The sequence below is a fragment of the Rhinopithecus bieti genome, unplaced genomic scaffold (assembly GCF_001698545.2).
Source record: "Rhinopithecus bieti isolate Rb0 unplaced genomic scaffold, ASM169854v2 scaffold_8307, whole genome shotgun sequence".
In the NCBI taxonomy this organism is placed as follows: domain Eukaryota; kingdom Metazoa; phylum Chordata; class Mammalia; order Primates; family Cercopithecidae; genus Rhinopithecus; species Rhinopithecus bieti.
This window is the reverse complement of record NW_016806443.1, coordinates 1,552,381-1,580,169: the sequence shown is the minus strand read 5'-3', so window position 1 is coordinate 1,580,169 and position 27,789 is coordinate 1,552,381. Positions and strand designations below refer to the sequence as shown.

At 35.4% G+C, this 27,789-nt stretch overlaps 1 protein-coding gene across 1 annotated transcript in view; it reads right to left on the bottom strand.

Annotated features, from left to right (window-relative positions):
* The window catches only part of CTNNA3 (catenin alpha 3), a 1,693,405-nt gene that overhangs the window by 116,135 nt on the left and 1,549,481 nt on the right, over nt 1-27,789 (bottom strand). Inside the window, exon 14 of the mRNA XM_017876520.1 lies at nt 19,927-20,019. Within this exon, the coding sequence (XP_017732009.1) occupies nt 19,927-20,019 (93 nt within the window). The remainder of the gene's footprint in view (nt 1-19,926; nt 20,020-27,789) is intronic.

Below are 27,789 nucleotides of genomic sequence, written 5' to 3'. Positions count from 1 at the left end.
ACCCCAGATATACAAGTTGTTAACATTAGGGGAAACTAGGTGAAAAGCCTACAGGATCTCTCTGTACTTTTTTCAGCTTTCTGTAATATAAAATTACTTCAAAATTAAAAATTAAAAACATGCAAAATATGCACCTGAATACTCATATGTATGTCAGCAAATACAGAATAATTTATTTCATGGTGGCTATCATTTTCAGTCATTGGCATCCTACCTTCTTAGGTGGGCCCCTATCTGTCCTTTTCTCATCTTTCCTGTGTGCTCTCCCGCAGCAAAATACTGCATACTTTCTTTTTCTTTTCTTTCCTTTTTTTTTTTTTTTTTTGAGACAGTGTCTCACTCTGTTGCCCTGGCTAGAGTGCAGTGGCGCGATCTCGGCTCACTGCAACCTCCGCCTCCCAGGTTCAAGCGATTCTCCTGCCTCAGCCTCCTGAGTAGCTGGGACTACAGGCACGCAACACCACATCCGGCTAATTTTTCTTGTAGTTATAGTAGAGATGGGGTTTCACCACATTGGCCAGGCTGATCTCGAATTCCTGACCTCGTGATCCCCCTACCTTGGCCTCCCAAAGTGCTGGGATTACAGGTGCGAGCCACCATGCCCAGTCAATATTGCATGTTTTCTAAGCACACTTTTTAAGTATTGTCATATATATATATATATACACACACACACACATCCATCAGAGTCTCATCTCCCAACATGGTGCAGCATATTTTCCTGAAGAAAAAGAGTCCCTTCCCTAAAGGAAAGTCTAAAACTATTATTTTTTTTCTCTTTACTAGAGATCTTCGTGGGGAGTGAAAAGAAGTGAGGGCCTAAGTAAACAAGAAAACATTATCCTGTGATCATAGATACTCACCAAAGCAAATTTAAATGTTAGTAATAGCTTATAAACTGAGATGCTATAAAAACCCATCTAGTTTTGGATAACCACATAGCTTGTCAATTAAAGCTCTACCCAATCTTAATACTAGAATAACATCATTAAATAACATGCAACTTGTAATTTAGGATGTTTAAGTGGATCCTGATATCTCAATAAAATATTCTTGCTAAGACAAACTCCACAGGGCTGAGGCAATTGGATCAAGCAGCCTATGCTAATCTTCTCTAGATTCACCTCCCACTTGAGTATTTCTTCCTAATTATCATTGCCACAACCTCCTTGGTTTCACTTGAGGGTCAAAGGACCTCCACACACTTTCTATCTAACATCTTGCTTATGAAAAAATAAAATTTCTCTTAACTATCTATGATCAGCTAGCATAAGCCTGGACTATATATATAAATATTAGACAAGATATTAAAGGTTTTGAAAGACAGATGCAGAGTGATATGGTCTTGGTAAAGAGCCAACTAAGGTCTGGCTCGTTCTTCTATGCTAGTTATGACCCATCCTATACATTGGGGAAACCATCATATATCCATGACTGATCAACCGGGTACACAAACAGGATATTGTGTCCCAAATATAAATATAGGTAGCCAAGTCCTACAGAGGCTAGGGTTTTCTTATTATGGCTTTCTGAGCACTCACTTCTCCAAGTGATTTACATTAGAAATGATAGTGAGTTGGCTGGGTCCGGTGACTCATGCCTGTAATCCCAGCACTTTAGGAGGCTGAGGCAGGTGGATTACGTGAGGTTGGGAGTTCGAGACCAGCCAAGACAACATGGAGAAACACCGTCTCTACTAAAAATACAAAATTAGCCAGGCATGGTGTATGCCTGTAATCACAGCTACTCAGGATGCTGAAGCAGGAGAATCGCTTGAACCCAGGAGGTGGAGGTTGCGGTGAGAAAAGATCACAACATTGTACTCCAGCCTGTGCAACAAGGATGAAACTCCGTCTCAAAAAAAAAAAAAAAAAAAAAAAAGAAAGAAAAAGAAAAAAAATGAGAGCGAGTTTTCAGAAGAGATCAAATTTTCAAAATGTAGTTCTACAGGCTCTGAAAGTATGGCCCATCAGAATGCTACAGAAGAGTAGGTAAAGCACCACAAAATATTTGACTATTCTGTTGCATGCCTTATCAAAACAATTCATGTACTCCATAAATATATACACCTACTATGTACCCACAAAAGTTAAAAATTAAAAAAAAAGAATGGGTCTTCCATTACAATGATATTCGCTTTGGAACTTCATGCAATCTATAATACCTTGAAATCTACCAGAAATTGAAGATGATTTCTAAAATTCTAAATTACTTACAAAAATGTAGGCAGTACCTAAAATAGATGTTTCCTAACTAAATGTTTTTTTCTAAAGAGAATGTTTGGAATTAGAAAAAAAATTCTTAGAAAAAAGACTCACCTTGACGAATTGAAAATATTTTATCTGTATACACACTGAATTTTTCTATTTTCTCTAAGCCTCCTTCAGCTAAAGATTCATTTAATAAATCCCCAAGTGAATTATGAATTAAAAATTTAAAAATAAAAGTGTTCAGGACAATTTGTAAAATAGAAGTTCCAATGGCATGTTTCAACATTATATATCTATCATCTATGTATTTATATATTTATTTATTTATTTTTAATTTAAGGTGATATGTAACAACCTTGAGATCTTATAGGATAGGAGAACACCAGAAGAAGAATGAAATAATATATTCATTTTGAAACAATATATTTTCATTCAGGATTATTAATAAAATGCTCATGTTAGTGAGAAATGATTCACCAAGGAAAATAAATGAGGAAGAGAAGATGGATAAAGTGATAGGAGGAGGACACATGACACAATTGAGAAGGCACTGAGGTAGAAAGAGAATTGATGTTTGTTGGTATAATTTAACCAGTTTTCATTCAATCACTTGGACCATAGAAATTCTTAAAGTACAGTTCACATGTGTCTGTAATAGATTACATCTTTCTGTATAATAAGTTAATGTGCAGGATTTTGAATATTTTCCCTTATTTATAGCATAGTGTTATTGTTTCTAGTTTCTTTTTTGATTTATTTTTCTTTTATAATCAAGAAAAAAATAAATGAAAGACAATATGGGAGAATGTCACCAGAGAGTCACAATGTTGGCATGTTATTCTGACAGTTCAAGAAATTCTCAAAGAATCTAAGTTTTAAGTGCTAAAAACTGCCAGATCATTTTTTGTATTTATTCTTCTGATTACAATGCCTACAGCATTCATAGTTCTCCAAACCAAATCACGAGGCTTAATTGTTTTGAAATATACTTCTGTATTACATTGTCAGATCTCAATTAAAGGAATCTTCCTTCTATATGGAATGCAAGTAATTCAATCCCTTTTTATGCAGTACCATAATAATTATTTTACATGAATATTTATGTTAAAATATGGCACAATTACTGCCTGAGATTCAAAACATATAAAACACCCCTTTGCTGCTGCAACAATCAAAACACAGGGTTGATGGTAACACCTATCCTACATCAGCAGCACTAACAACACAATCAGTGTGTGCAAGCTAAATCCATATGGTCAGAACACACACCAACATTAAACAAACAAAACATAATTCTTCTCGTCTTCTGAATGTGAATTTGGAGAGGGAAACATCTGGATTAGAAAGGCACTTAGCAGTAGACAAGGCTTTTTCAAGTAAAATTCCATTCAGGCACTAGAAATAAGACCCTCTGCTCAAGAGGCAGCAGCTGACACATGAGCCTAACTTAGTACTGAGACAGGATATAGATGAAACTGTGTCTACAGATGAGCACAAAAGGAAATTAAAAGTAAGGCTTCAATTAGTTAAGCTTTCAAAGGTAAAACTCTAGGGTGTTTGGAGGAATCTTTCAGGAAGATATATTCCAGTTTTACTGCAGACTCAACACAAATGGCTCTCAGACAAGTCACATCTATAGTAATTGGAAACATTTTCAAAGTAAAAGACGAGAGACCATGGTTTTTGCCAAAGGTTCTTAAGCATGGGCTTCCATAGGCCTGTGAATTTTTTTTTTTTTAAAGTAGCAGAATAAACATACGTTTGCAAATTATTTTATTTTAACAAGTAAGGGCAATAAAACATACACATTTAAAACAAAAAATTTAAAAAGGAAGAAAAAATTTACCACAAAAACTTACCATCCACTATCACTCTTCTTTTATTAAAAACAATATTTTAACCTCAAAATTAGGAAGGTCTCAGTAGAAAAGAACGATCTTTTCCAAGAAAGAATGGCTGTTCCTTTGGTTGGTTTTACCTCTCCCCTATTCCGCAATCACAACCTCATTGTTAACGTGGCAATCTCCTGGAAGATTTTTGTTACTCACGACTGATGTGGGAGGTGTGGCTACTGGTGATAGAGTAGTAAGAAATTATTCAAGCAGTTAGTGAGGGTGAAACAATTCTTGGTAGAATTTTCTTTTAATAAAAAGCAGCCTCCAAATCATTTCTTTTCTGATAGAAAGCAGCCTGAAAAATCAAGCTGCAAGCATAGATAAGCAAGCTGGAAGCTTGTATAGGTAAATGGCAGCAGCTGTACCTGGAAGCTAGGTACATCCAACATGGCGATTCCTTCTTCCCTTTCCTTGTCATCCAACATGGCGATTCCTTCTTCCCTTTCCTTGTCGCCACATGTGCAGGTGTCATGGCACCAGCCAGGTAAAACCTTATCCACATAATAAAAGGTTTGTGGGCTATATAAATAGCACACCTGGCCAAACCAATACCCTGGGCCCCCTGTAAATCAAACACCATCTCCTCAAGCCCCTCTAAAAAATCGATCTCATCTCACCCCAAACCTGGAAACACACTTGGTCACCCCCTTTCTCTTCATGAGGAAGCTCTCTCTTCTTTCTTTTGCCTATTAAACTTTCCGCTCTTAAACCCACTCCGTGTGTGTGTGTCGGCGTCTTTGTTCCCTTTATCGCGAGACAACAAACTTTGGCTATTTCCTCAGACAACGATGTCGCTTCACTGGCATCTACTGGGTAGAGACCAGAGATGCTGCTAAACATCCTACAATGCACAGGGCAGCTACTACAACAAAGAATTGTCTGGTCCAAAATGTCAACAGTACAAGGATAGAGAAACCCTTCCCTACACTGACATTTTAGCTAAGAACCAGTGGACATTTTGGCTCAGACTGACCCTCATGTAAGCTAACCTGGCAATCTCTTGGAAGATCCCCAGTTTACGGAGCCAGTGATCTCTGGAGGGCTTGGCTGACTCTTTTGTTTTCAATCATTTTTAACAGAAATCATCAGCAGTAGAACCGCAGTGGTGAAATTCTACTCTATCAATTAGAACTAGCCTGAGAAATTGTCACTAAAATCTATTCTGCAATTCTATCACTTTGACATCAACCCCATTGGCTTACTAGTTTGTATCTGAACTTCAGGGCATCACACTTAGTCTAGAGATAGTGCTACTATTTGGAAATGAAAGAATATTTAACCAGTTTGAGTCAAGAATTAGTAGCCTCTATCAAAAGATAGAAAACATAAATTTCTAAAGTGGGCTTTAATAGTGTATGCTTCATGAAATATTCAGTAAGTGTATATATACTTTCTATTAATGTAACATTTTAAAGATTAAGAAAATCAGATGGATTAACAACCATGGCTCATTCTAGATAGTAAAATTATAGATAGCTATTTTTTCCTTGTGTTTATTTGAAACATTTTGGTCCATAAAATTACGCACAAACTCTCAGTAGTATGGTAGGCTTCTTTTTCCCTCTGTACTTTCATACAGAATACCTTTATTTTTATAAAATATTGTTTCATATACCAAAGATTTTGAAAGCAATATTTTATGACTATTCTTGTAGGCTACATATATATGTGTCATTATTTCTACAAATTGCATTGCAAAATGAGATCATATTATGTATCTTGTTTTGTTTCTTACTTTTTAACATTATAAAGTGTATCAGTGTCTGTATAATACAGATTCATCACATTTTAAAACTTTTATTTCATGATATAGATCTGGTATCATTTATTTACATGTTATTTTATATTTCTGTAGATATGTATGTAGATAGGTAGGTATTTTGTGTGTGTGTGTGTGTGTGTGTGTGTGTCTGTCTGTCTGTCTGTCTGTTTTTGTATACTGAGTGGTGAATATCTTTCTGCAGTTCTTCAAATGTATCCAGGGCAAACATTCTAGAAGACAAAGAGAATGCACTTTTATAAAGGTTTTCAATGCTTACTTCCCAATTTCCCTGCAGACAGCTTAACCGAATTGATATCTCCACAAAGTGTTTGAGTATCAATTTTTCATAAAAACTTTCGGACAATGGATATTAACAATCTTTTAAATTCTTTTTCAAATGTTACCAGAATATATTTCATTGTTGTTTTCATTTGTATTTGTGTAATCTCTGATGAGATGGGAAAACAATTTATATACTTATTATAAATATACATGTATTCTTTGTGAATACCTTGTAATGCCCAGTTTTCTGCTGGCCGGGGTGGAAAGTGGGGTGAGGAGTCATTTCTTCTTACTAATTTGTGAATATCTATTTCTATTAATATATAAACATTTTCTTATATAATTCGTGATTATTATCCACTAAAATGGATGTTTGTCTTTATTTTGTGTTTTGTTGGTTTGGGTTTACTTTTTTTATTTTGTATTCTTGGCAGTAAAGTTTGCCTGCCTTTTCCTTTGTTTCTGTCTTTGGTATCACAGTTAGAACATCCTTTACCATCCCAAAGTCACAAAACAAATATTTACTCTTTTTTATCTAGTACATATAGGGCCCTTTGTTGTTGTTGTTGTTGTTGGAACTCGGGAGCTGAAGATTGCGTTAGTCATACTGTTCAGTTCATTGCACACTATCACTCTTGGTAAATAGAGGGTCTTCCTGCCCCAACCCAAATCTCTCTTCTTTCTTTCTCCCTCCCTTCTTTTGCCCCTTCCTTCCTTCCTTCCTTCCTTCCTTCCTTCCTTCCTTCCTTCCTTCCTTCCTTCCACATACTTTTGTTTATTCCTACTCCTTGTGCCTTGTTCTCTATTCCCTCCCTGCAAATTAAAATATAAACTGTTTTTTTAAAATCTATTCTGGTTTGCCTTTACCTTGGATAACTTACATTTAATTCACTGGACAATATGAATCTCTTATGATTAGCAGTTGCTGTTCTTTATATACACTATATTTGAATAGAACAGACCATGTGTTAGGCATCTACTTTGTTTTTACCACTATACAAGATCCTTTATATGCATTATTTCTAAATATAATATTACAAGGTAGGTATTCTCTAAGTTGAAATATAAGGAATCAGTATCTCAGAGAAATACACATATTACTAAATGTCATACAGTCACTAATAAAAAGGGCCAAGGTTCATCTTAGGGATGGTGACCCTAAGACCTCGGCACTCTTGGTGCATCTTACAAAAATAATAGCAAACAGAACCAAGCGAGTTCTGCATATTTTTAGAAACTATATTTGAAAATGAAATCCTTTTTCCTTGCAACACCATTTTATATTATTTTAGGAAATTTTAGTAACATCATCATTTCAAAGAACAACACAAATCTAATGCTACATTCATGACTATATAATTGCAAGCAAATGGATTTAGGCATCTGGTGTAATAACAGCCCTGACAACATAGCACTTCTTTTCTTCTGAGCTGCAGTTTGAAACTGGACCAGAGTAGGCACGTGGCTCAAGAGCTACCCATCTATAAATTAACTAGAAACTCATGAAAGGATCCCATGTAAAGGACTTTGTACATAGGATGAAATTTATTTATCTTGGCCAATCAGACTGGCTCTCCCCAGAAACCGTTCTGAAAAATCTGAAGAGAACTAATTAGAAAGGTGAATGCTGCCAAGCTGCAAAAATAGCAGAGATGTCGTAAGTGTGAATCCACTCAACAAATAATGATGACAACAGTGATAGTGATGGTGGTGGTAATGATTATGATGATGACAGATATTTTTTATCACTTAATGATACATCATCCCTTCTAAATATTAACTCCTATAAGCCCCATAATAACCCTATGATATGAGTATGTCCATTTTAAAAATAAGTAAGCAAAACACAGAAATGTTCAGTAACTTGCTCAATGACAACAGTTAGTACGTGGCAAAGTCTGATTCAAACATAGGAGTCTAGTTCCAGAAATTATGCTCTCCTTTAAAATGGTCTTAGCATCAGAAATGAGGAGACACGTTTGAAGGTTGACTTTTTCTAAAAGCTCTGTTTCTTACAAGTACATGACTATTACATAGCTGATGACTTTACACTCAAGGAAATGCTTCTGTTATATGTTTGTTCATATTTACATGGGATTTCAGCCAAGGTTTAGATGTATAGACAGTGCTATATAGCCTATACAACTTATATTTTAGAATATATTAGAAATACATGCTCAAATTTCTAAGAAATAACTGTAGGTTAGAAATTACTTGCTGATTAAAAATATGAATATAAAAGGACTATCTCAGTTATGGTGCTTTCAAAGTACAAAGGTGATTTTTAGAATATTGGAAAGCATGTTAAAAAAGGTGTTGCATTTGGCTTCTTTTTCTGCTACCTTACCCATTACTACATACAGTGTCTTTAGTAGGAAAAGATGTAAGTACATCTTTTTTTAACTGGGGACTAATAATTCAACAATGTGTATACATATTCAATTTTCAACATAAATGAAATGCGACTTTTTCAATGATGACAATTTAGGGCAGGAAAAGCAGAGACATACTTGGTAGCCAGATGTCTACCACAAACACCTCTAAACCTACAAAGAGAAAGAATCATTTGAGTACTTTAGCCTCAGAACATTCTTCCAAATGCCCATCGTCTGAGTAATTATCTACTAAAATACTGTTTTTGAAATATAGGAGTTACCTTATTTATTCTGTAGCTACATTATAATTGGTTGGATTCAAGTGCTGTATCTGAAACAACCCCACTGCCCCAAAATTTTCTTCACAGCTCTCTTTTCCCAAAGCACATATATGGTTAACACCATTTATTTATTGACTCAATAAATATTTATAGCATATTTACTAGCCAGGCACTGTTCTAAGTGTGGGGGAATACATCATGGGAAAAAACAAAAGAACATTAGAACTGCTGCCTTTATTGAATTTACTGTCTAATATGGAGACTAAACAAACAAGCAAATATGTAATACATCAGACAGTGAAGGTAATGTTATGGAAAAAAGTAAAGGAAACATGGAAAGAGGTTATATGAGAGTTGAAAACAGTCACAGTTTTAAGTCGGGTGGTTAGTGGTGGCATTATTAAAAAGGTGATACTCAAGAGAACAAGTATGTCAGAAAAGAGGAGATTTGTTGGGGGATGAAGTCTGAAAGTTGAAGGAAACCAGACTTTAAGCCAATTCCTTGAGGGAAAAAAAAAAAAAAAAAGGTCACCAAGTAATACATAAAATTTCACTGTAAGTTTAGGAAGTTGTAAAATTATAAAGTTATGTATATGAGATAATTTCTAGTCTAACTGACATCTTTGCTTGGTTTTTCAACTGACTTTTAGTCCAGTCACAGTCAAAATTAATTTCTGCTCTTTCACCATCTCCAGACTGCTCAATTCAGTCTCCTCCATACCAATATAAATAGTAAGTCCATCTTCCCCATTCGGAAGCCAAACCTTGAGTTGTCCCTGACTTCTGTCTCTCTCATTCCCAATATCCAATCTTTCACCAAATTTAATTAGTTTTACCTCTCACCGTATATGCACAATCAACAACAATCAACCTCCCCATTTCTAAAATCCTGGTCTCTGTCTCTACCATTTTTCACTGTGATAATAGCAATGGTTTTTAAGTTCCTGCTTCCTCCTGTACCACTTCTCAGACTATTTTCAATACAGCATTCAGAAAGACTCCTTTAAAATATGTCATATCATGATTCTTCTAGCTTCAAACCCCTCCAGTGGCTTCTCATTCTACTCAAAGTAAAAACCAAATGTCTTATGATGGTTTATACATCATAAAAGACCAGGCCTCCCTTTTAGTTTCAGACTTCTATTACTGCTCACTTCACTAACATTCACCTCCAAAAACATTTTCTCCTCAGAACTTCTCTACTTGCTATTTCTTCACTGTAAATGCATCAATGAGTAGAAAACTCTATTTAAATAATGGATGGAAGGCTAGGTTCACTACCTAGCAAGTAAGTCACATATATCACAATATACCATTTAAATTCATGCCTTGGTTGTATTATAAACTACTACTAAAGATATAGAACTTTTGTTTTTTTGTCAATGTTATGAGGTGGAAAATTTGCATTTATGAATACCAAGGTTCTACTCTATAAATCAATGGAAGAGGAGAGAGATTTAGGCTTAAATCACAGAAGTTCTAATTGTTGCAAAAATATACTTGATGCCCATACCTTCTCTCACTCTAAAATACACTACATCATTGGTGATAAGAAAATTTTGACAATGGAAAACTAGATTAAGAAAACTGTAATAAAAAAGATCTTTTAATTTTAAAATTATATACTAAGCAATTCAGATTAGTTATTGAACATTAATTTTTACATAGAACTTCCCAGCAACCAAAGCAGGGTGAAAATGTACATATTTTAATGAAGTTCCATTTTCTGATAAGTAAGAGCATATTAAGATATTTGGTAAAAATCTTTCCCAGATTGAAATTTCAAGAAGCATTTATTAAAAGAACTCTTATATAAGAAGTTTTGGATACTACAATGTACAGTGTTTTAAACTTTAATTTTCTCTGCCTAGATTTTTATACAGTAACTTATAAAATTAAAGAAATAACACTAAATTTAAATTTAAGTAAAGAACTTAAAACTGCCCAAGTACACTACTTAACAATGGATAGAGATAGAGCCTAGTGAACTTGACATGTAAAAATCCAAAAGGAGTGAGTAAACTGTCCTTTAGACAGCTTTTCAGCAGAAGTTTTTGTTTTATTAAATCAATAGGGGCTAAAGTGTAAAGAAAGCTTTATGAGAGTAAAGGGAGTTGGGCTCATCTAGAAGAACTTTTGAAAGGAAGTGAAAAAGACAAAATTAGACCATTCTGACATGGAAAAATCAGGAATATAGGCTCAGGGAAAATCCTAACTCTGTCAGAAGCACAAGGATCATTGCAGCAAATAAAAAGGGTTTAGGATCTGTATCCCTTATATGGCCAGGAATAAAAAGGCACAGTGAAGGACTTTGGATCAATTAATATTTACACTAGCAAGTACTAAATTGAATATTTCAGAGTAGTGATCTAGCAATTTATAGTAAGATTTATCTGTCTCAAAGAGTTACAACTGTTGGAAGAAAAAAAGATAAAGAAATAAATTCATGTAATACCCTAGGCTCAATATATTAGAAACCTTGTGTGTTTTTAGGGCAAGATATCTTACAAAATAAAGCCTCTCCTTATGTTCTTTCCTATATGACGTGATTCACATATGAATCTGCTCTGTACTAAGTAGTGTCCTACATTCTGCAGGTGTAGTGCTAAAAGAAGACAACATGTCCCCTGATCTAATGGAGTTTCGAATTTAGTAGGGAGGAAAATCCATTATATAGGAAGTTATACCGGCACAATGACTATCAAAATGTGAGAATCTCCACATGTAATGGATGATTATTGGATGAAAACTATCTTGAACTTGGGTATCAGAGAAGGCTGGGCTAATCTGAAATCCTACTGTTGAGCAGATACTGGTAAAGGGAAAGAGGGGGTGTTGTAGGAATTGTGTTTCTCTGAGATAATGAATAGTGTGAGGGTGAGCCTGATGTCTGTAAGACCTGAGATTTCTGCACAAGGAGGTAGCATTGAAGAGAAAGTGGCAAAATATAATGCAAATGAGAGCAGATCCTGAAGTTCCTTTACAGAGGGCATTAGGAGATTGGATTTCATGCTAAGGGCAAGGGGTGACACTAAGACCTAAAAGGGCTTTTATGTATGATGACAGATGACAGCTTTTTCACTTTGGAAATATCATGGGAGTTTAAGTATGGACACTGGAAGTTTACAAAACTGATGGCAGGAGACAAGTTAGGAACATACTGCAGAAATCTAGGTGAGAGGTGCCAGTGACTGAACTAAAGAAGGGACCAAGATGGCATGAATGTTCCCCTCTGCTTGAAAATGGCTTTCTCCAAGTTGTAAACCTATCTCCTATTATAAAGAAAACATTTATTAGAAGTTTTACTATTTCTTTGGGTAAAGCCAGTTAGCAAACTTGATGGCCTATAATCCCTCTCACCTCATCTCTGAAAAATCTTTGTTTCAGCAGAGTTGAGCTCAGAATGAGTTCTAGCCTTTGTTCCATTGCAAAAGCCTTGAATAAAGTCTTCCTCTCCTATTTAACTTTGGCGCCATTCTTCCTTGACAGTGGTGATAGTGGAGGTGGTGAAAAATGGAGAAGTTCAGAAAATATTTAGAAGAGAGTAAAGCCAGAATATGTTATATGATTAGCTATGGGAAGACTCAAAAACTATTCCTGAGTTTAGATTTGTGCAACTGAATGTACAGAGGTGCCTTAAGGAATGTAAGAGTTTGAGTAGATTAGTGGATTAAGGTGGTGCATTTGGATTTGGAAACAGTGAGACCCACAGATGCCTGTGATTATTTCAAGGAGAGGAAATTTGTAGGCCTCCCAATATATGTAGTCAGAGCTGAAAAGACAGGGCTAGACTAGAATCATGTGCCTATATATGATATTTGAAACCTTGAGATTATGTGAGAATGTCTAAGAAAAGTAGGAGGAAGAGCTGGAGGATTTTAGGGCTTAGAGCAGAACTCTAATAAATCCTAATGTTCAAAAATGGATAAAGGAAAATAAACCATGAAAATATGAAAAGATCACCCAGAAACATAGGAGAGCAGAGTTACTGCCAAACATAAAATTGAAATGATGGAAACCAATGATGAGAAAATGTATTGCCTGCTGTGTTGCTGCTGATTAATGTAATTTTATCTAGATTTATTCAAACTGTTTTTTATAATAAGCCCAAATTAGATCATGAAGATGGTAATGAGGTCATGTGTCCCAATATTTTGCAAGGTAATTCCGTACAAATTTGAGTTATTGAGAGTATATTCTGATAATGATTATGGCCTATTAAAATGTTTTTAATTTTTAGAGTAAACCACTCCTCCATGGAATTTTTTTTCTACTTTCATAGTGAAGGATATTCAGCTAACTGCATGTAAACAAGCAAAAGTGAGGCAGTTTTTCCTCTCTACAACATGAAGTTTACACGGCTTTTTTTTTACACTAAGAATCATCGCTAGTATTTTAAGATTTGATATGTTCCAGTTCATCTGTTGATATTGACGTTTTGAGGTTGTGTCCAGTAACCTAGGCAACTGTTCTTATTTCTGTCCTAATTTACTTCTATTTATAGAGCTTATATAGATTCAATGGCCCCAGAGATTTTCTCTAAAGCAGGGCAGGTTGACAAACTGTATGCTCTTAAGTGAATATAATGTTAAACATATGACAGACCTTAGTCATCAAGCAAAGACTGCATATTACAATTTCTGTAATTTGGGGTAATCAGTATATATGACGAATAATGTATCTTTAAAAAGGTAGTGTAACCTGGTCACAATGAAATATGAAATGACTCTTGTTGAAATCATAATATTTAAATGTTTTGTTTTTTATGTTCTATTCATTAAACTCAATTCCAGCAATTTGAAATAGCAGCTTCAAATATCCTAAAATAAAAATCTTACTTGGTCTAATTCAGTGCTGTTAAACAAATTTCCTTTCTCACCTCTCACCTACAAGACACTATAATCAAAGTTTAAGTTGTGTGAGACAGAACAAAACCTTTGATTTAGTATTTGGACCTTACTGGATTTCAAGTTGTATAGGCGGAGGAAAGAATGACTGTAGAATATTTCTTCTTGGACAGCGGCCAAGAAAGAAGAGGTGATTTTAAATGGCTACTTGCAGAACTGTCTCCAACATGCATCCAATAAATATCAGAATGAGATGTATTTTTTCTCTTTTTAAAAAAATCATTATACGTCTAGAATAATTAAATGTTGTTTTTTCTTTTTTCTTTTCTTTTCTTTTTTTTTTTTTCTTTTTTGAGACAGTCTCTCACTCTGTCACCCAGGCTGGAGTGCAGTGGAAACAATCTCCACTCACTGCTACCTCCGCCTCCTGGATTCAAGCAGTCCTCCCACCTTACCCTTCCTAGTAGCTGGGTTTACAGGTATACACTGCCATGCCCAACTAATTTCTGAATTTTTAGTAGAGATGGGGTTTCACCATGATGGCCAGGCTGGTCTTGAACTCCTGGCCTCAAGTGATCCACCCACCTCAGCCTCCCAAAGTGCTGGGATTACAGGCGTGAGTCACTGTGCCTGGCAGAAAAATTAAAAATAGAAAAGTTGGAGTCCTATATAACTTTATGAGAACTGACAGAGACAGAAACCAATGGATTACCAAGCTACCAAAGTTCCATGAAGAAGAAAAACTCCCAGTGCAGAGCCAGGCATTTTAATAAATGATGAGGGAAATAAGAACTTGACAACTACTGGGTCAACTTTTCTGTGAGGTTGCATTAACAAGAATAGGTTTTTTGGATATCTATTTCAGTTCTAGCTTATTTATGTGAATACAGATTTACATAAACATGCTGGCATCATTAAGAATCACAATGCCTTCTTCCTTTTAATCTCTTAAAGCACTTCTTGATTAGTCCCCTTCTTAAGGAAAAAAACAATTTCAGAAGACTTCTGATAGTAAAGTGTCAGTGATGTCAAAAGCACTTAGTACCATGAAACGGGAAACCAAGTAGTCACATATCAGGAGACAGAGAGATTTGTATTTACAAAGCTCCCTGAGCTACTGAATAAAAAGTCAAAGCACATCAGGAGTACACAAAGATCTGCACTTTTCGTGCGATTCATTTTATAAAAATCAAAATTTATTGTTCATTTCCTATGTGCCAAAACCAAACAAGAATTTTCAGATATCTAATTGAATCTTCAAAACACCTATAAAATAGATATTATTATTATCATCATGATATTACAGATAAGAAAATTGAAAGTTAGAAATGTAACTTTATGAAGGTCATATGGATACTAATTGGTAGAACTAAGATTTGAATCAAGGTTTATGTGACTCCAAAGTCCATCCTCTTGGCTTATACATTATAGCAGTTCTATAAAAGGCAAGTCATTTGCTCACCTATTCTATTCCCAAAACTCTCTTTCAATCAATTTTATGAGGAGTCTTTTTAAACCCACAGTTATTATCCAGGTAAGTTTGAGGAACTTTCAGCTGCCACCCTGCTGCAACTTAAATAATTTCCTAAGTCTCTATTATGACTGCTGCCCCATTGCAGAAAATAAAACAGGAAAAACTTCTAGAAATTAGAATTCTCGTTTTATTGAAATATCACACAGAACAACGTGATGAGAGAATGACTAAGGAGCAATTGCCTTTGCTCTTCTGGATTCCGTGGTGGGAGCTAACTTTGGATCCTTATCCTGCAGGATCCCCTGCTATATCGACTTGCCTAATACTCCACTAGATCAAGGTGAAGTGACTCACTAAAAGAGACTGTCAGGGTCTGGGCATTACCAGGTAGTTTCTGAATGGTAATCAACAAACCGATTTTGCTATTGATAGAAGATTGCAGGATGGGGACATGTAGAAATTTGCAAGGTTTAAATACATCTGATTTTAAGGTTTATGGTCTTCAGTTTCACAAATCATCTTTCTAGTACAGCAATTTATAATATCAACTCTATAATACTGGCTGTTGCAATAGTAGATCAATGATAATATTAAGGGATGATGAGACTATTCCAGTTTACAAGTATGCTGTACTGGAAAGAGAACATGTTTGAGGCCAAAAGATCTGATATTTGGTCCCAGTCAATACGACTTGCATAAACTACTTAAATTTTTTGTTTCATTTCCTAATTAGTAAAACCAAAAGGAAAATATAACAAAAAATAAGCTCCAGGGCTTTTTATAAATAAGCTACCAATTTGAAAATGTTCTGTAAACTACAATGTGTTAAATAGTATCACGCACTGCTCTGTTTAAATACAAAATAATGTATGTTTGTATGTCTGTATGTCATATAACATTTTAGGAAGCTTTTAGGACTTACAAAAATCTTATTAATACATTTAGAAATTTTATTCTCTTTTTAAAAGTCTATTTTCATGTCTCTTTTGAATTTGAGTTTTTCAGATAAAAGATGCCTATTTTATTCTCGTTGAAAGCACGAACAGAATAAACAATGAGCTCTGTGAAGAATGTTCTATGAACCCGTATCAAACTCAAACTCCTGTGTCACTCTGGTATGCCTGATCACGGGATATAACCACGTATTGGTGCAGTGAGCATTTCTGTTTAATAATTAAGATAATTACTGATTTCCTCTGCTGTTTCCATTGCCACTTCATAAGTCATGCATTATTGGTCTTTTAATGTTTTGTTCTCATTGACCACAGACTCTAAATCATTATATGTGAGTTACAGACCTTTACAATGCCTAGTGGCATTTGCCACCGGTGACAACAATAATAAATGATGTTGAGCTGAAGCTAGGAGGAATGAAATACAGAAAGTAAAATGATAATAAATAACTGTCACTCCATTACTAAACAGTGCCTGGTTCTAGCACATGTTCAACACAGCAGAGTCTGCATAATCCAAGAACTAAAAAGGCATTTACTCTTTAGTAATAGCAACAACAAAAAAGAAATTCATTTACTCATCTTGTGCTGTGACCCCAAATTCCACACTGAGCATGCATGAGTATTTAAAGAGTTCTCAACAGAATCTCCTTCAATATCTCATAGTATCTTCTCAAAGTGAGAGTGCATGTGAAATGTGCCAAAAGTTATACTCAGTCCAATGGATATGAAATTACAGCAATTATGGCTAGAATGTGACAATGATGTCTCAGATGGATATGAGACTGAAGACATAAATATCATTTTATTATTATAAGCAGCATGGAACACAGATATTAGTATAAAGAATATGGGACTCAAGAATACAAGATATCTGGTAGATACTGTAAAACCTATCTAAATATAATGCTGGTTCTTGTTGAGTGATTTGGGTGGGGACCAAATTTGAGCTATCCTTTTCCTTGGCCATCTGTCTCATAATCTTAACTTATGAGAGTAGAATCTGTTGTAATAAACTCACAAGGCAGATATAATGTAAGGGGTGTTATTGGTATCAAATCTTCTACAATATAAAATAATTTCTCTTCAAAATATAAAGGAAAATTTGTGTCTTCCCCTTGTCAGACAGCTACGACACCCTTTGCTCTGTCCTCTTTCTCATTCCATTAATGCCACATCAGGTTTATTGCTCTGGTGGCAGTCTATCTGCTGTTTAGTAAAGGACTTTTCCTAACTTTATTTCCTAAGTAAATTGACATATGGCAATCACAGAAGGTCTCTGAGTCTGAAGACATAATCCTCTTAACAGACAAGTTACATAAATCTGAGCCTTAGTGATCTTATGCGTAAAACTGGAATAATATTAATATAGCAAAGTTAATGTGAAATTTAAGTAAATGGTATATGTGGAGTAATTTTCTTTTATTATTTTCTTCCAAAAAGCAGAGTCTGAGATTGGAAGGTAGTTTGGGAAATAGATATTAGAAAACAGAACTGGGAGCCTGAGAAGAACGAATCAAGAAAGAAAGGAGAGCCAGTCTAAAGACACAGTATCAACATGGTTACACTTGATCCTCCTGGGGACCCTTTCAGGTTCCATGGAAAATGCATTTCCAAATTGTCTATCTTAGAAATAGAATAGGACTATTGGTCAAGAGTCACTCTATGTGGGGGTCACGCTTCATATGAAGTTGTATACGTGTTATCATCACTGAGCAGTTACCAGACGAATTCCACATAGCAGTTGCTAGGGAGCCCCAATGCAGGAAGTGAATAAAATCCAACCTATTTAGGATTTATGCAGAGGAGATTTGTAAGAGCAGAGAATAGCCAGGTTGAATATAATGTTGCCACCAGTAGATTTCACGATTTCGTGGTCACGATCTATCTTGTCACTAAACAGTGGTGAGGTTTTCACCCAGCGGCATATTCCGAAGGAACTGGATTGTCCGAGAACTGTGCACAGCAGAACACTGACGCAAGATACAGAGCAGTTTCAGGGTAATTTCCACAACATTAGGAGCGGTGGCCTCTATGAAAGATCCTTAAGATTCAGAACCACAGAGATAATCAAGTTTGTAACCTATAATGGGCAGCCAGTCATCTAGCTGGCCTGGCCTATACTTTGGACCAAGAACAAAAATACAAATGAAAATAGTAGTAATATTAAGTTTACCATCTTATCATATAATGTGGAAGTTTTTGAAACACTTCCATATGCATTATCTTATTTGAAGTTACCAACGATGCTGTGAGAAACTATGGTATTATTCATCTCATTTTTCAAATGAATAAATTTGGTTTTCTAACCAAGTCTTCATCGTCTACAAGTTCTAAGCCAGAATAAAAACTGAGGTGTGTTTATCCTAATTCTGGCATTCTAAAAAGAGCCTTAATTTTAATAAAATTTCCTTTGGTCAATTACTTTGTAAGCTTTGACACCTACGCTTCACCTTCAGTGACATCAGCCTGAATGAACCACGCACCCACTTCCCTGAAAGCATGAGCAAAGCTTACCTTTAGCAAAATGTGTTTCCAATTCAATTTCCATTCATAAGATGTGATCTCTACCAATGATGCCAACTAGATTTGATGGAAACTAAATCCAGATGCTGTGTGACCCTAGACAGTTTTCAACACAAATTGGCTACTAGAGGGCTGACAAATAACCCGAATAATCTGTAAGAAACTCAAGAAAGTAGCATTTCCCAATATATCACCAAATACTATCTATCTAGCTATGTAATAATGGTGTCTACTTGGAGAACTTTTTTTTCTGCACTAAAATGAAATATTCCTATTACCAAAATTTGAGATAAACAATGTTTCTGATAAAACATAGGTTTTATTTTCTTGGCTGATAAATATTATTTCTAGGCAATCTGAATGTCTGCAAACATGGAACTTTCCCAAATTTATCTTTTCCCATATTATGTTTCACCATATTTCCTGTATTTTATAGTAAATCGAAAATACTTAGCACACTGTAAAAACAAATACGTAAATTCAAGATATTATTGTTAATAAAAAGATATAGTTAAGTTCTAATGAGATAGCTTTTTTAACATACATTTCACAGGTATGAAAGTAGATAAACAGAAGCAAACTATTTTACATAATATGTTGTGGGATTTTTAAAAAGGCAATCCAAAAGAATAGTAGAAACAGAATCTAACTCTCTGCATCTGTTTAAAATTAGATGTTTTTCAGTGTATTCACTTATTTTCCATTCTTAGGAAATAGAAATCCAAAGGATTATAGGTAAAATACCCAGGCACTGGGTGGGAGTAAAGTAAAGTACAATATCTCAGAGTAATTCAGAAATCAGAATGAACATATTTGGAGTTGTGTGTGATAGTGGTGGTCATGGTGGTGGTGGAGGTGGTAGTGGTGGTGGTGGTGGTGGTGGTGATGTGTGTGTGTGTGTGTTTGGGGGCAGGCACAGGAGAAGTTATTGTTGAGAAAGAAAAGTAGATTATTGACTCAGATGAGTTTTCTTTTCCACTAGAATTTCGGAGTATATTTACAACTTCTTCGTTTCTTTTTTCTACTCTAAGCAAACACGTACATATTTCACTTTTATATTCCCATGACTCCTATAAAGATCAAAAGCAGTATGGAGTGATTCAGTACATGACCTGAAATGGACTTACTGTGAGCTCTCAAGATAGAGGAAATAATTCCTCTCATGTGGTTTCCCTTAATGCTAAGGCTTTTCTCCATGTGCTTCACAGAACTAGCTCCAGATCCAGGAGTCCCACCTGTTAGAGGTTGCCTAGATTGACAAAGGGAGGGCACAGCCTTCAATGACACAGTAATGCTTCTCCCACTAGGGGAAGTGACATACCCTATCAGTTTTCCCTTCGGTCTGAATGCTGGCGTGACTGCGGACCTCATGTTCCTCTTCAAGGTCAGAAACATCCTCCAGTTCCTCTGGGGTCTATAGAAAGAAAGCAAAAACATTGCCAGTGGGAATGTAAAAGCATTTCTTCTTTGGAAAACAACATGGCAGTACCTTAAAAGCGTAATCCTAGTGTTACCATATGACCCAGCAATTTCACTCCCAGTTGTATATTCAAGAGAAACGAAGGCATATCTCCACACAAATATGTATACACAAATGTTCACAGGAGCATCAGTCATGATAGCTAACAAATGGAAACCAAATGTATACCTACTCATGAATGGATAAACAAAATATGTACATGTGTACAATGGAATATAATTTGGCCATAAAAAGGAGCAAAGTACTGACACACACCACAACACAGATGACCCTTGGAAACAGCATCCTAAGTGAAGGGAGCCAGCCACAAAAGGCCATATATTGTATGATCCCATTTACATGAAGAGTCTACAACAGGCAAATCTACAGAGATAGAGATTTAATTACTGGTTCTAGGTGCTAGGGGAAAGGGGAAATGGGCAATGACAATTGATGGGTATGTGGTTTCTCTTTGAGATGATAACAATGTGCAGTTAGATAGTAGGAATGATCACAAACCCTTCTGAATATACGAAAAAACACTGAGTTTTATCCTTTAAAATGGTGAGTTTTTATGGTATATGAATTATATCCCAATAAATTGTGAGAGAAAAAGAAAGCAAAAAAATGATCACAAGGAAAATTTTATTTCAGCAAATAGCAATTTGGCTACCCACTATGTTATGTGGTTACTGCAAACTAAGATGCTTACAGTTGATAAATGCATTAGATAATTATCATTAAAAACATATATCATCAAAATGTCACCAGAAATTATCAAGAAATTAAAATTTTAGGGACTTAATAAATAATTTAACTTGAAATTCAGTGTCTTTTATGAAGAGTTAGCTAACTTCCATTGCTTCTTTCAATTTCAGCTTAAATACCTCTTTCTCAGGGAGGTGTCTTGCTCAGGAATCCTCTAGACTGGGCTGGATTCTCTGCCAAGTGTTTCCTAGCCCCCTCTACTTTAACTGCCATCATGATCATCATACTTTAATATATCATTGCTGAATTAGGCAGCTAATTGTTGAACTGTCTATTCTGTGAGGCAAGGACATGTCTTCCTTGTCATTTTTGCAAATACAGGTCAAAGTACTTAACAAGAATTAGCCTAGTATTTGTTTCAGTGCACAAGGTCTCAATATTTTTTTTTTTATTTCAATAGCTTTGGGTATACAAGTAGGTTTTGATTACACAGATGAATTGCATAGATGTGAAGTCTGAGATTTTAGTGGGCCCTTCATCCAAGTAGTGTACACTGTACCCAATACGTAGTTTTTTATTCCTGACCTCTCTCCCGTCCTCCCTGCTTCTGAGTCTCCAATGTCTATTATTCCACTCTATATGATTCCTTTGCTACAAAATCCTGGTGACAAACCCAGAAAATAGGTATTTAGGTTTCATAGAAAACAACCAAAAATGAAGTAGAAGATGTCCTTGGGTCTGTATCTTTCATGCACATACGGTTGTTGAAGACTGGAAAGGGGCAGATCCTGTCTCCTTACACTAGCTCTGATTTGCCTTAAATCTTGCTTTATACACAGACATTCTGTTTATTTTCAGGGTTGCCAAGAGCCTTTCATCTCTTGGGAGCACTCCAGAGATGGGGACATTCGATGACTAGCTCATATTATAGAGCAAAACTACCAATTTCCTATTCATTAATGGCTTCAGATTCTTTCTCATCTCATAGATCTTTAACCAGCACTTTCTTTGTTCTCACACACTTGCACTGAGCAATACCCATCCCTTTACAGAGGAGCATTTTGCATTTATTTCAACCAATTCCTATCAGATATTAACATTTCCCCTCTCACCAAAGCCTTCAATGTGCTATTTTTAATCTATATGTTGATCTCTTTGCAATCCTTCTTTGCTGCAACTACGTGCAGCTATTATCTTACGACAATTTATTCTTTCTTCTTAGGTATTAATAGCATGAATTCATCACTATGTAATTTCTATACAATCATATATCTCATTATTAGTCATTTTGTATATTCTTTTCACAGTATTCTTGAGGAAGCATCTTTGCAATTTCCCTCATTGTTATATCAATATTTGAACAAATTCAGTTAATCAAATTCTCTTTCTTGTGCCCTGTTGTTTTGCAGCTGAAGGTTGTCTGGTGTCCCCACTGTGATCTGTTTCTTATAAATGTCTCTTGTTTATTATTTGGGTTACATCCTATCATTCAATGACAAATAACTTCATCATCCACTCCAATCGTTTATTCAACCCCCAAAATAAAGTAACAAACTAAGAACCATTGCTGCTATCAGAAGTCACAAGTGCCATTTTTGTTGGGGATGCTGTAGGAAGAAATAAGCCTACCATTTACGCCCACATACTTCTGTGCTTTTCTTTGTGTTTAACACGGGACTAATAGTTTTCTTGCAAAGCTACAAAAACTGACCTTTTCTTTTCATGAACAAAACCAGTGGGGGAGTGTTCAAAACACTTGCTGACAGCATTTCACATTTTTTAAGGCATGGTGTTGGATGGTACTGTGAAAATAAATGGTTAAACACAACATGCTACAATTTAAGTGGAAACTAAGAAAGAGATAGGAGTACTCTAATAATTTTGAGGGCAATACATTAACTCCTCCAGTACTAAAGACAAAAAACAGAAACAGCAAATATCCCAGCACTTTGGGAGGTCAAGGCGGGTGGACCATCTGGGGTCGGGAGTTTGAAACCAGCCTGACCAAAATGGAGAAACCCTGTCCCTACTAAAAATACAAAATTAGCCAGGAGTGGTGGCACAGGCCTGTAATCCCAGCTACTCGGGAGGCTGAGGCAAGAGAATCGCTTGAACCCAGGAGGGGGAGGCTGCAGTGAGCTGAGATCACGCCATTGCACTCCAGCCGGGGCAACAAGAGCAAAATTCCATTTCAAAAAAAAAAGAAAAGAAAAGAAAGGGGGAGAGGAGGGATGATAGAGTACCCTGGATCATGCATTCTTAAAATAGTCTGCTTCTACCTATCTGGTAAACATCTGCAAGTTTTGTTGTGTGTGTGTGCGTGTGTGTGTGTGTGTGTGTGTGTGTATGTTTCTAATCAATTTCCATTCTGTGAAAGATTAACCATCTTAGAGGCAGTGTTATATATTAGAAAGGCCCTATAATATTGAGTAATCCAGACCGAATCTGAGTTCTGGTCCTCTAATGAGTGATTATGGGACCTTGGGCAATATGTGTTCTCTTTTAAAGTTTGGTTCCCTCTGAATACAATTTGGATAATAATACCTAATTCCAAAGGTTGTTGTGAGGCTCAATTGTACTAAGATGCTTTGGGTAAGAGCTTAGCCCATAGACATAGCTGGGCTGTGGCAAAAGTTTATTTCTGTTTGTTGCTTTTCCTCTTCTTTCTCCACTATTCTATACCTCATCCCAATATAACCCTTTATATTTTTATTAAATATTTATATAAATTTATCCAAATTTTAATCACTTTTATTCCAAATTTAATAATTTTAATCCATTTTAATCCAAATTTATTTTTGAATTGGGACTTTGGATAAGCCACCAATGTTTCTGTACTTTGGATTCTACACAGACATTATTTTGGGTTGACATGGTACTTTTACTAGTTGTCTCTAGTTACAGTTACCTGAGTTTGATTATCTAATGTCATTGTTCTAAACAGTGTTTGATATAATTCCCCCTGCACTGCTTCCTTCTAAACTCCATGTAAGAGATCTCTTTTAATTGGATTTTAATCATGTCTAAGAGTGAAATTATCTCTTAAACTGGTCTTAGCAAAGATTCACTCTAGCATGATTCTCAGGGATGATAGAAATAATTTGTCTTCTTTAAGCTGGGCTGTCTCTAAACCAGACCAAGATGAAGGGAGCCCTTTTTTTTTTTTTAGAAAAAGTGTTAATCAATGCAGATATTAATGTTATTTCTCAAGTCAAAATTGTGAAAATATATTTCCTATCTTCCTATTTTACCTCTGGCTTATTATGGAGTCTTCCTTAGGCAGCCCAAAAGTGATTTGGAATAGGCTTAGTTTCTTCACCTGTAAAATAGCATAAATACTACCTAATTTTTAGGGTTATTGTAAAGTTAAAACAAGATGATGGACATTATTCAGTGACTAGGAAATACTAAATTATTAATGTTATTTATTAATATTAAGACTAAATTATTAATATTGTTTATGATTATTATAGATTATCATTACTGTTGTTATCTCACTTGATTCATGCAAAAGAGGCCAAAAACAAGTATAGAAGTTGAAGTTGAAAACATTCAGGCTGAGGTATTTACATAAAAGCCAGGGCAGCAATAACATAGTAGTAAAACATTAAGACTTCAGGGTCACAGTAAATTTCATATATGTGTGTGTGTGTGTTTATGTGTATATATATATAAATATATATATATCCTTTTTTCCACGAGGGGTCCAATCCTTTCTATTGACATTATCTCATTAATTCCTTCAGCATCCCTAATGAAACAGGTGGCCTTCTTACAACTAAAAATTCACTTGCACAGACTTTATAAAGTATTTAATATTAAAATACAAAAAAGATACTTGCAGTTGCTAAATTTCAAAGAAGAAACAGGAAGAAAATAAAGAAGAAATAAAAAGAATTACAAATACTCTGGAAAACAGGAGTCATGCTTGGTTTCTTCTCAGAATTGTGTTTGATCTAAATCATTCACATGATTTATTATAAATATCATTCACTGGCTAGCTTTCACTGACTTACTACAATCAAATAACTGCCATAGTCATGTCAGAAGTGGTCTCACACTCAGAGAATCTCTTAGGAAACACGCTATGAATGTCCATCCCAAGCAGGAGGCTAATGTCACATGTTCAGTGATTTCATTCTAGCTGAGGTGGTAACGTAGGATGATTTTGCAATGTCAGAATGGAGAGTTCAGAATTAAAACATATTTTAAAAATAAAAATACATCAATGACCCAATGCCAAATTAAAGAAAATTAAGACATGTCCCTTGTTGAACACACACATACGAACACACACACACGAACACACACTAAAGTTCCTGCCCCACACCTTTGACCATGAGACTGGCACTCTACCTTATAAATATTCGAGAAACTAGTGACATTTCTGTTACACTGACCCCTTTTCTCCTCAAACATGTCCCACTTGTCAGTAGTTTCCAAGTCAGTTTTAAGGCTCTTTGTGTCTTTCTATTTACCCCTTCTTGCAGACTGGATCTTTCTCAGCATGGGAGCTCAGATGCTCTCTACTCAGAGAAGTCTCCCCTGGCCAGTCTGACTAAAGTTAACCATTTTCCCCTTGCATTTATTTCTTATATTAGTCTGTATATTTTCTTTAGGTCCTTTTTCATGATTTTCACCTAAAATTATATTTTTTCTTCATTATTTTTGGCAGGTGGGACTTTTTTGGCAGGTGGGATATATTTTTGGTCTTACCCCTGCTAGAATGTAACTTACATGAAAATATGGATGTTGTTTGTCTCGTTTTCCACTCTGAGGACATTAAATGGCACATAGTATGTGGTCAATTTTTCTATTTCCTAGCTGAATAAAGGAACAAATAATTTAATTACTGGCAAGCTTTTGTTATTGATCAATTTCATGTGAAAACCATGGGACCATTTTTGAGCTGTGGAGAATGTTTACTCCTTTGCTTTCTGTCTTTAGTAAGTATTGAATCAATAATTCCTAGGCTAAAGAAAAGTATGTGCAAAGATTCCTCAATTAAAAAAAAAAATCATGTGGAAACTAGAGATGAGATTTCATGTAGAGAAAGGTTTTCCATAAGCTCAGAAGAGATTCTCAGATGTGGAGGACTAAAACATTTATGATTCCATAATCAGTAGCAACTTGCCCTACTCCTTGACAATCCAATATGGATTATAAAAAGACTTCAGAGAAAATGTCATCCAGTAAACCCAGATCATTGTTTCAAGTCTCACCACAGCCCCGTGCCACAAACTTGTCACAGAAACATTGGTAGACCTGAAAGGGTTACATGAGCTGGGACAATGGACGTCTCATTGGCAACGAGCGCGGGTAAATGACAGTGATCGGTGAGATTTCCTGATGTTTTGATGCAGCCCAAGCCTCCAGAGACAGACTTAGCCTTAAGAGAAGGGTTTCTCAGTCTTAGCATTGTTGACGTCTTAGTCTGAATAACTCCAGTTTTGAGAATCTCGTTTGTGTATTGTAAGAAGTTTAGCACCAACCCTAGTTTCTATCTACCACACACAGGACCCTCTCAAGTCATGAGATATAATTAAATATGTTTCCAGACATTACCAAATATCCCCTGGAAATTTGAGGGCTTAGGAATCACCCATTTGAGAACCACTGCTCAAGAGTTTTGGCTCACTTGGCCCAACATAGGCAGCAGGAGTAAGGGAAGGCCCAAGAATGACTATATTTAAATTTCCCATAAGCCACATTAAAAACTAAATTTACTTGCAAATAAGTATGTAAACTGAAAGTCATATTCCATATAATAACATTATGATAGCATTATGTTTACGAGACAAAAGAGGGAAGACATTTTAGTCTTAACCAGACTACTGGAAGAAGATATCAGAAAATGTATGAAAATAAAATTAAAATCTCATTTGCAGACTTTTTAAAATTTATTTTTTAATTTTAATTGATAATAATTGTATATATTATTTATTTATGTAGTGTACTGTGATGTTTATAACAGTATATGTTTACATTATGAAATGATTAAATTCTAATTAGCAAATCTATCTCCTCACTTATGTATCATATTTTTGTGGTGAAAACAATATACAAAAAGGTCTGGGTGTGGTGGCTTATGCCTGTAATCTCAACACTTTGGGAGGCCAAGGTGAGTGGATCACCTGAGGTCAGCCGTTCAAGACCAGCCTGGCCAACATGGTGAAACCCTGTCTCTACTAAAAATCCAAAAATTTGCAGGGTGTGGTTTTGTGTGCCTGTAATCCCAGCTACTCGGGAGGCTGAGGCAAGGGAATCATTTGAACCTGGGAGGCAGAGGTTGCAGTGAGCCAATAGGATCATGCCACTGCACTGCAGCCTGGGTGACAGAACAGGACTCTGTCTAAAAAAAACCCAAAAACATAAAAATAAAAAAATTCAAATCAATATGCCTAAGAGATATCTGCATTTTCATGTTCACAATAGCTAAGAGATGGAAGCAACCTAAGTGTCTATCATTGGATGAATGAATAAAGAAAATGTGAGCTCGCTCTCTCCACACATATACACACAAACATATACATACAGTGAGATAATATCTAGCCTTAAAAAAGGAAGTTCTATCATTTGTTTGTCATCTTAATACCAGAATTTAATAAGCTGCTTTCATTCTGCTGAACTTGTTTTTATCTTTTATTCATAATAAGATTATCTAAAGATATCCAGTGCTAATCTAAGTTTGCTTGATTAACTTAACTCAAGTTAACTCAACTAACATATTCAATTGTCTTACGTATACAGTCATGTTGCTTAACAATCAGGACACATCCTGAGAAATGTGGCATCATGTGAATTTGTCACTGAGCAAATATCATAGAGTATACTCAAACAAACCTAGATGGTATAACCTACTACACACCTAGGTTATATGGTAAAACCCATTGTTCCTAAGCTACAAACCTGTATGTCATGTTACTGTACTGAATACTACAGGCAACTGTAACACAGTGGTAAATATTTGTGTATCTAAACATATTTAAACATAGAAAAGGTAAGGTGTTGTGTCAC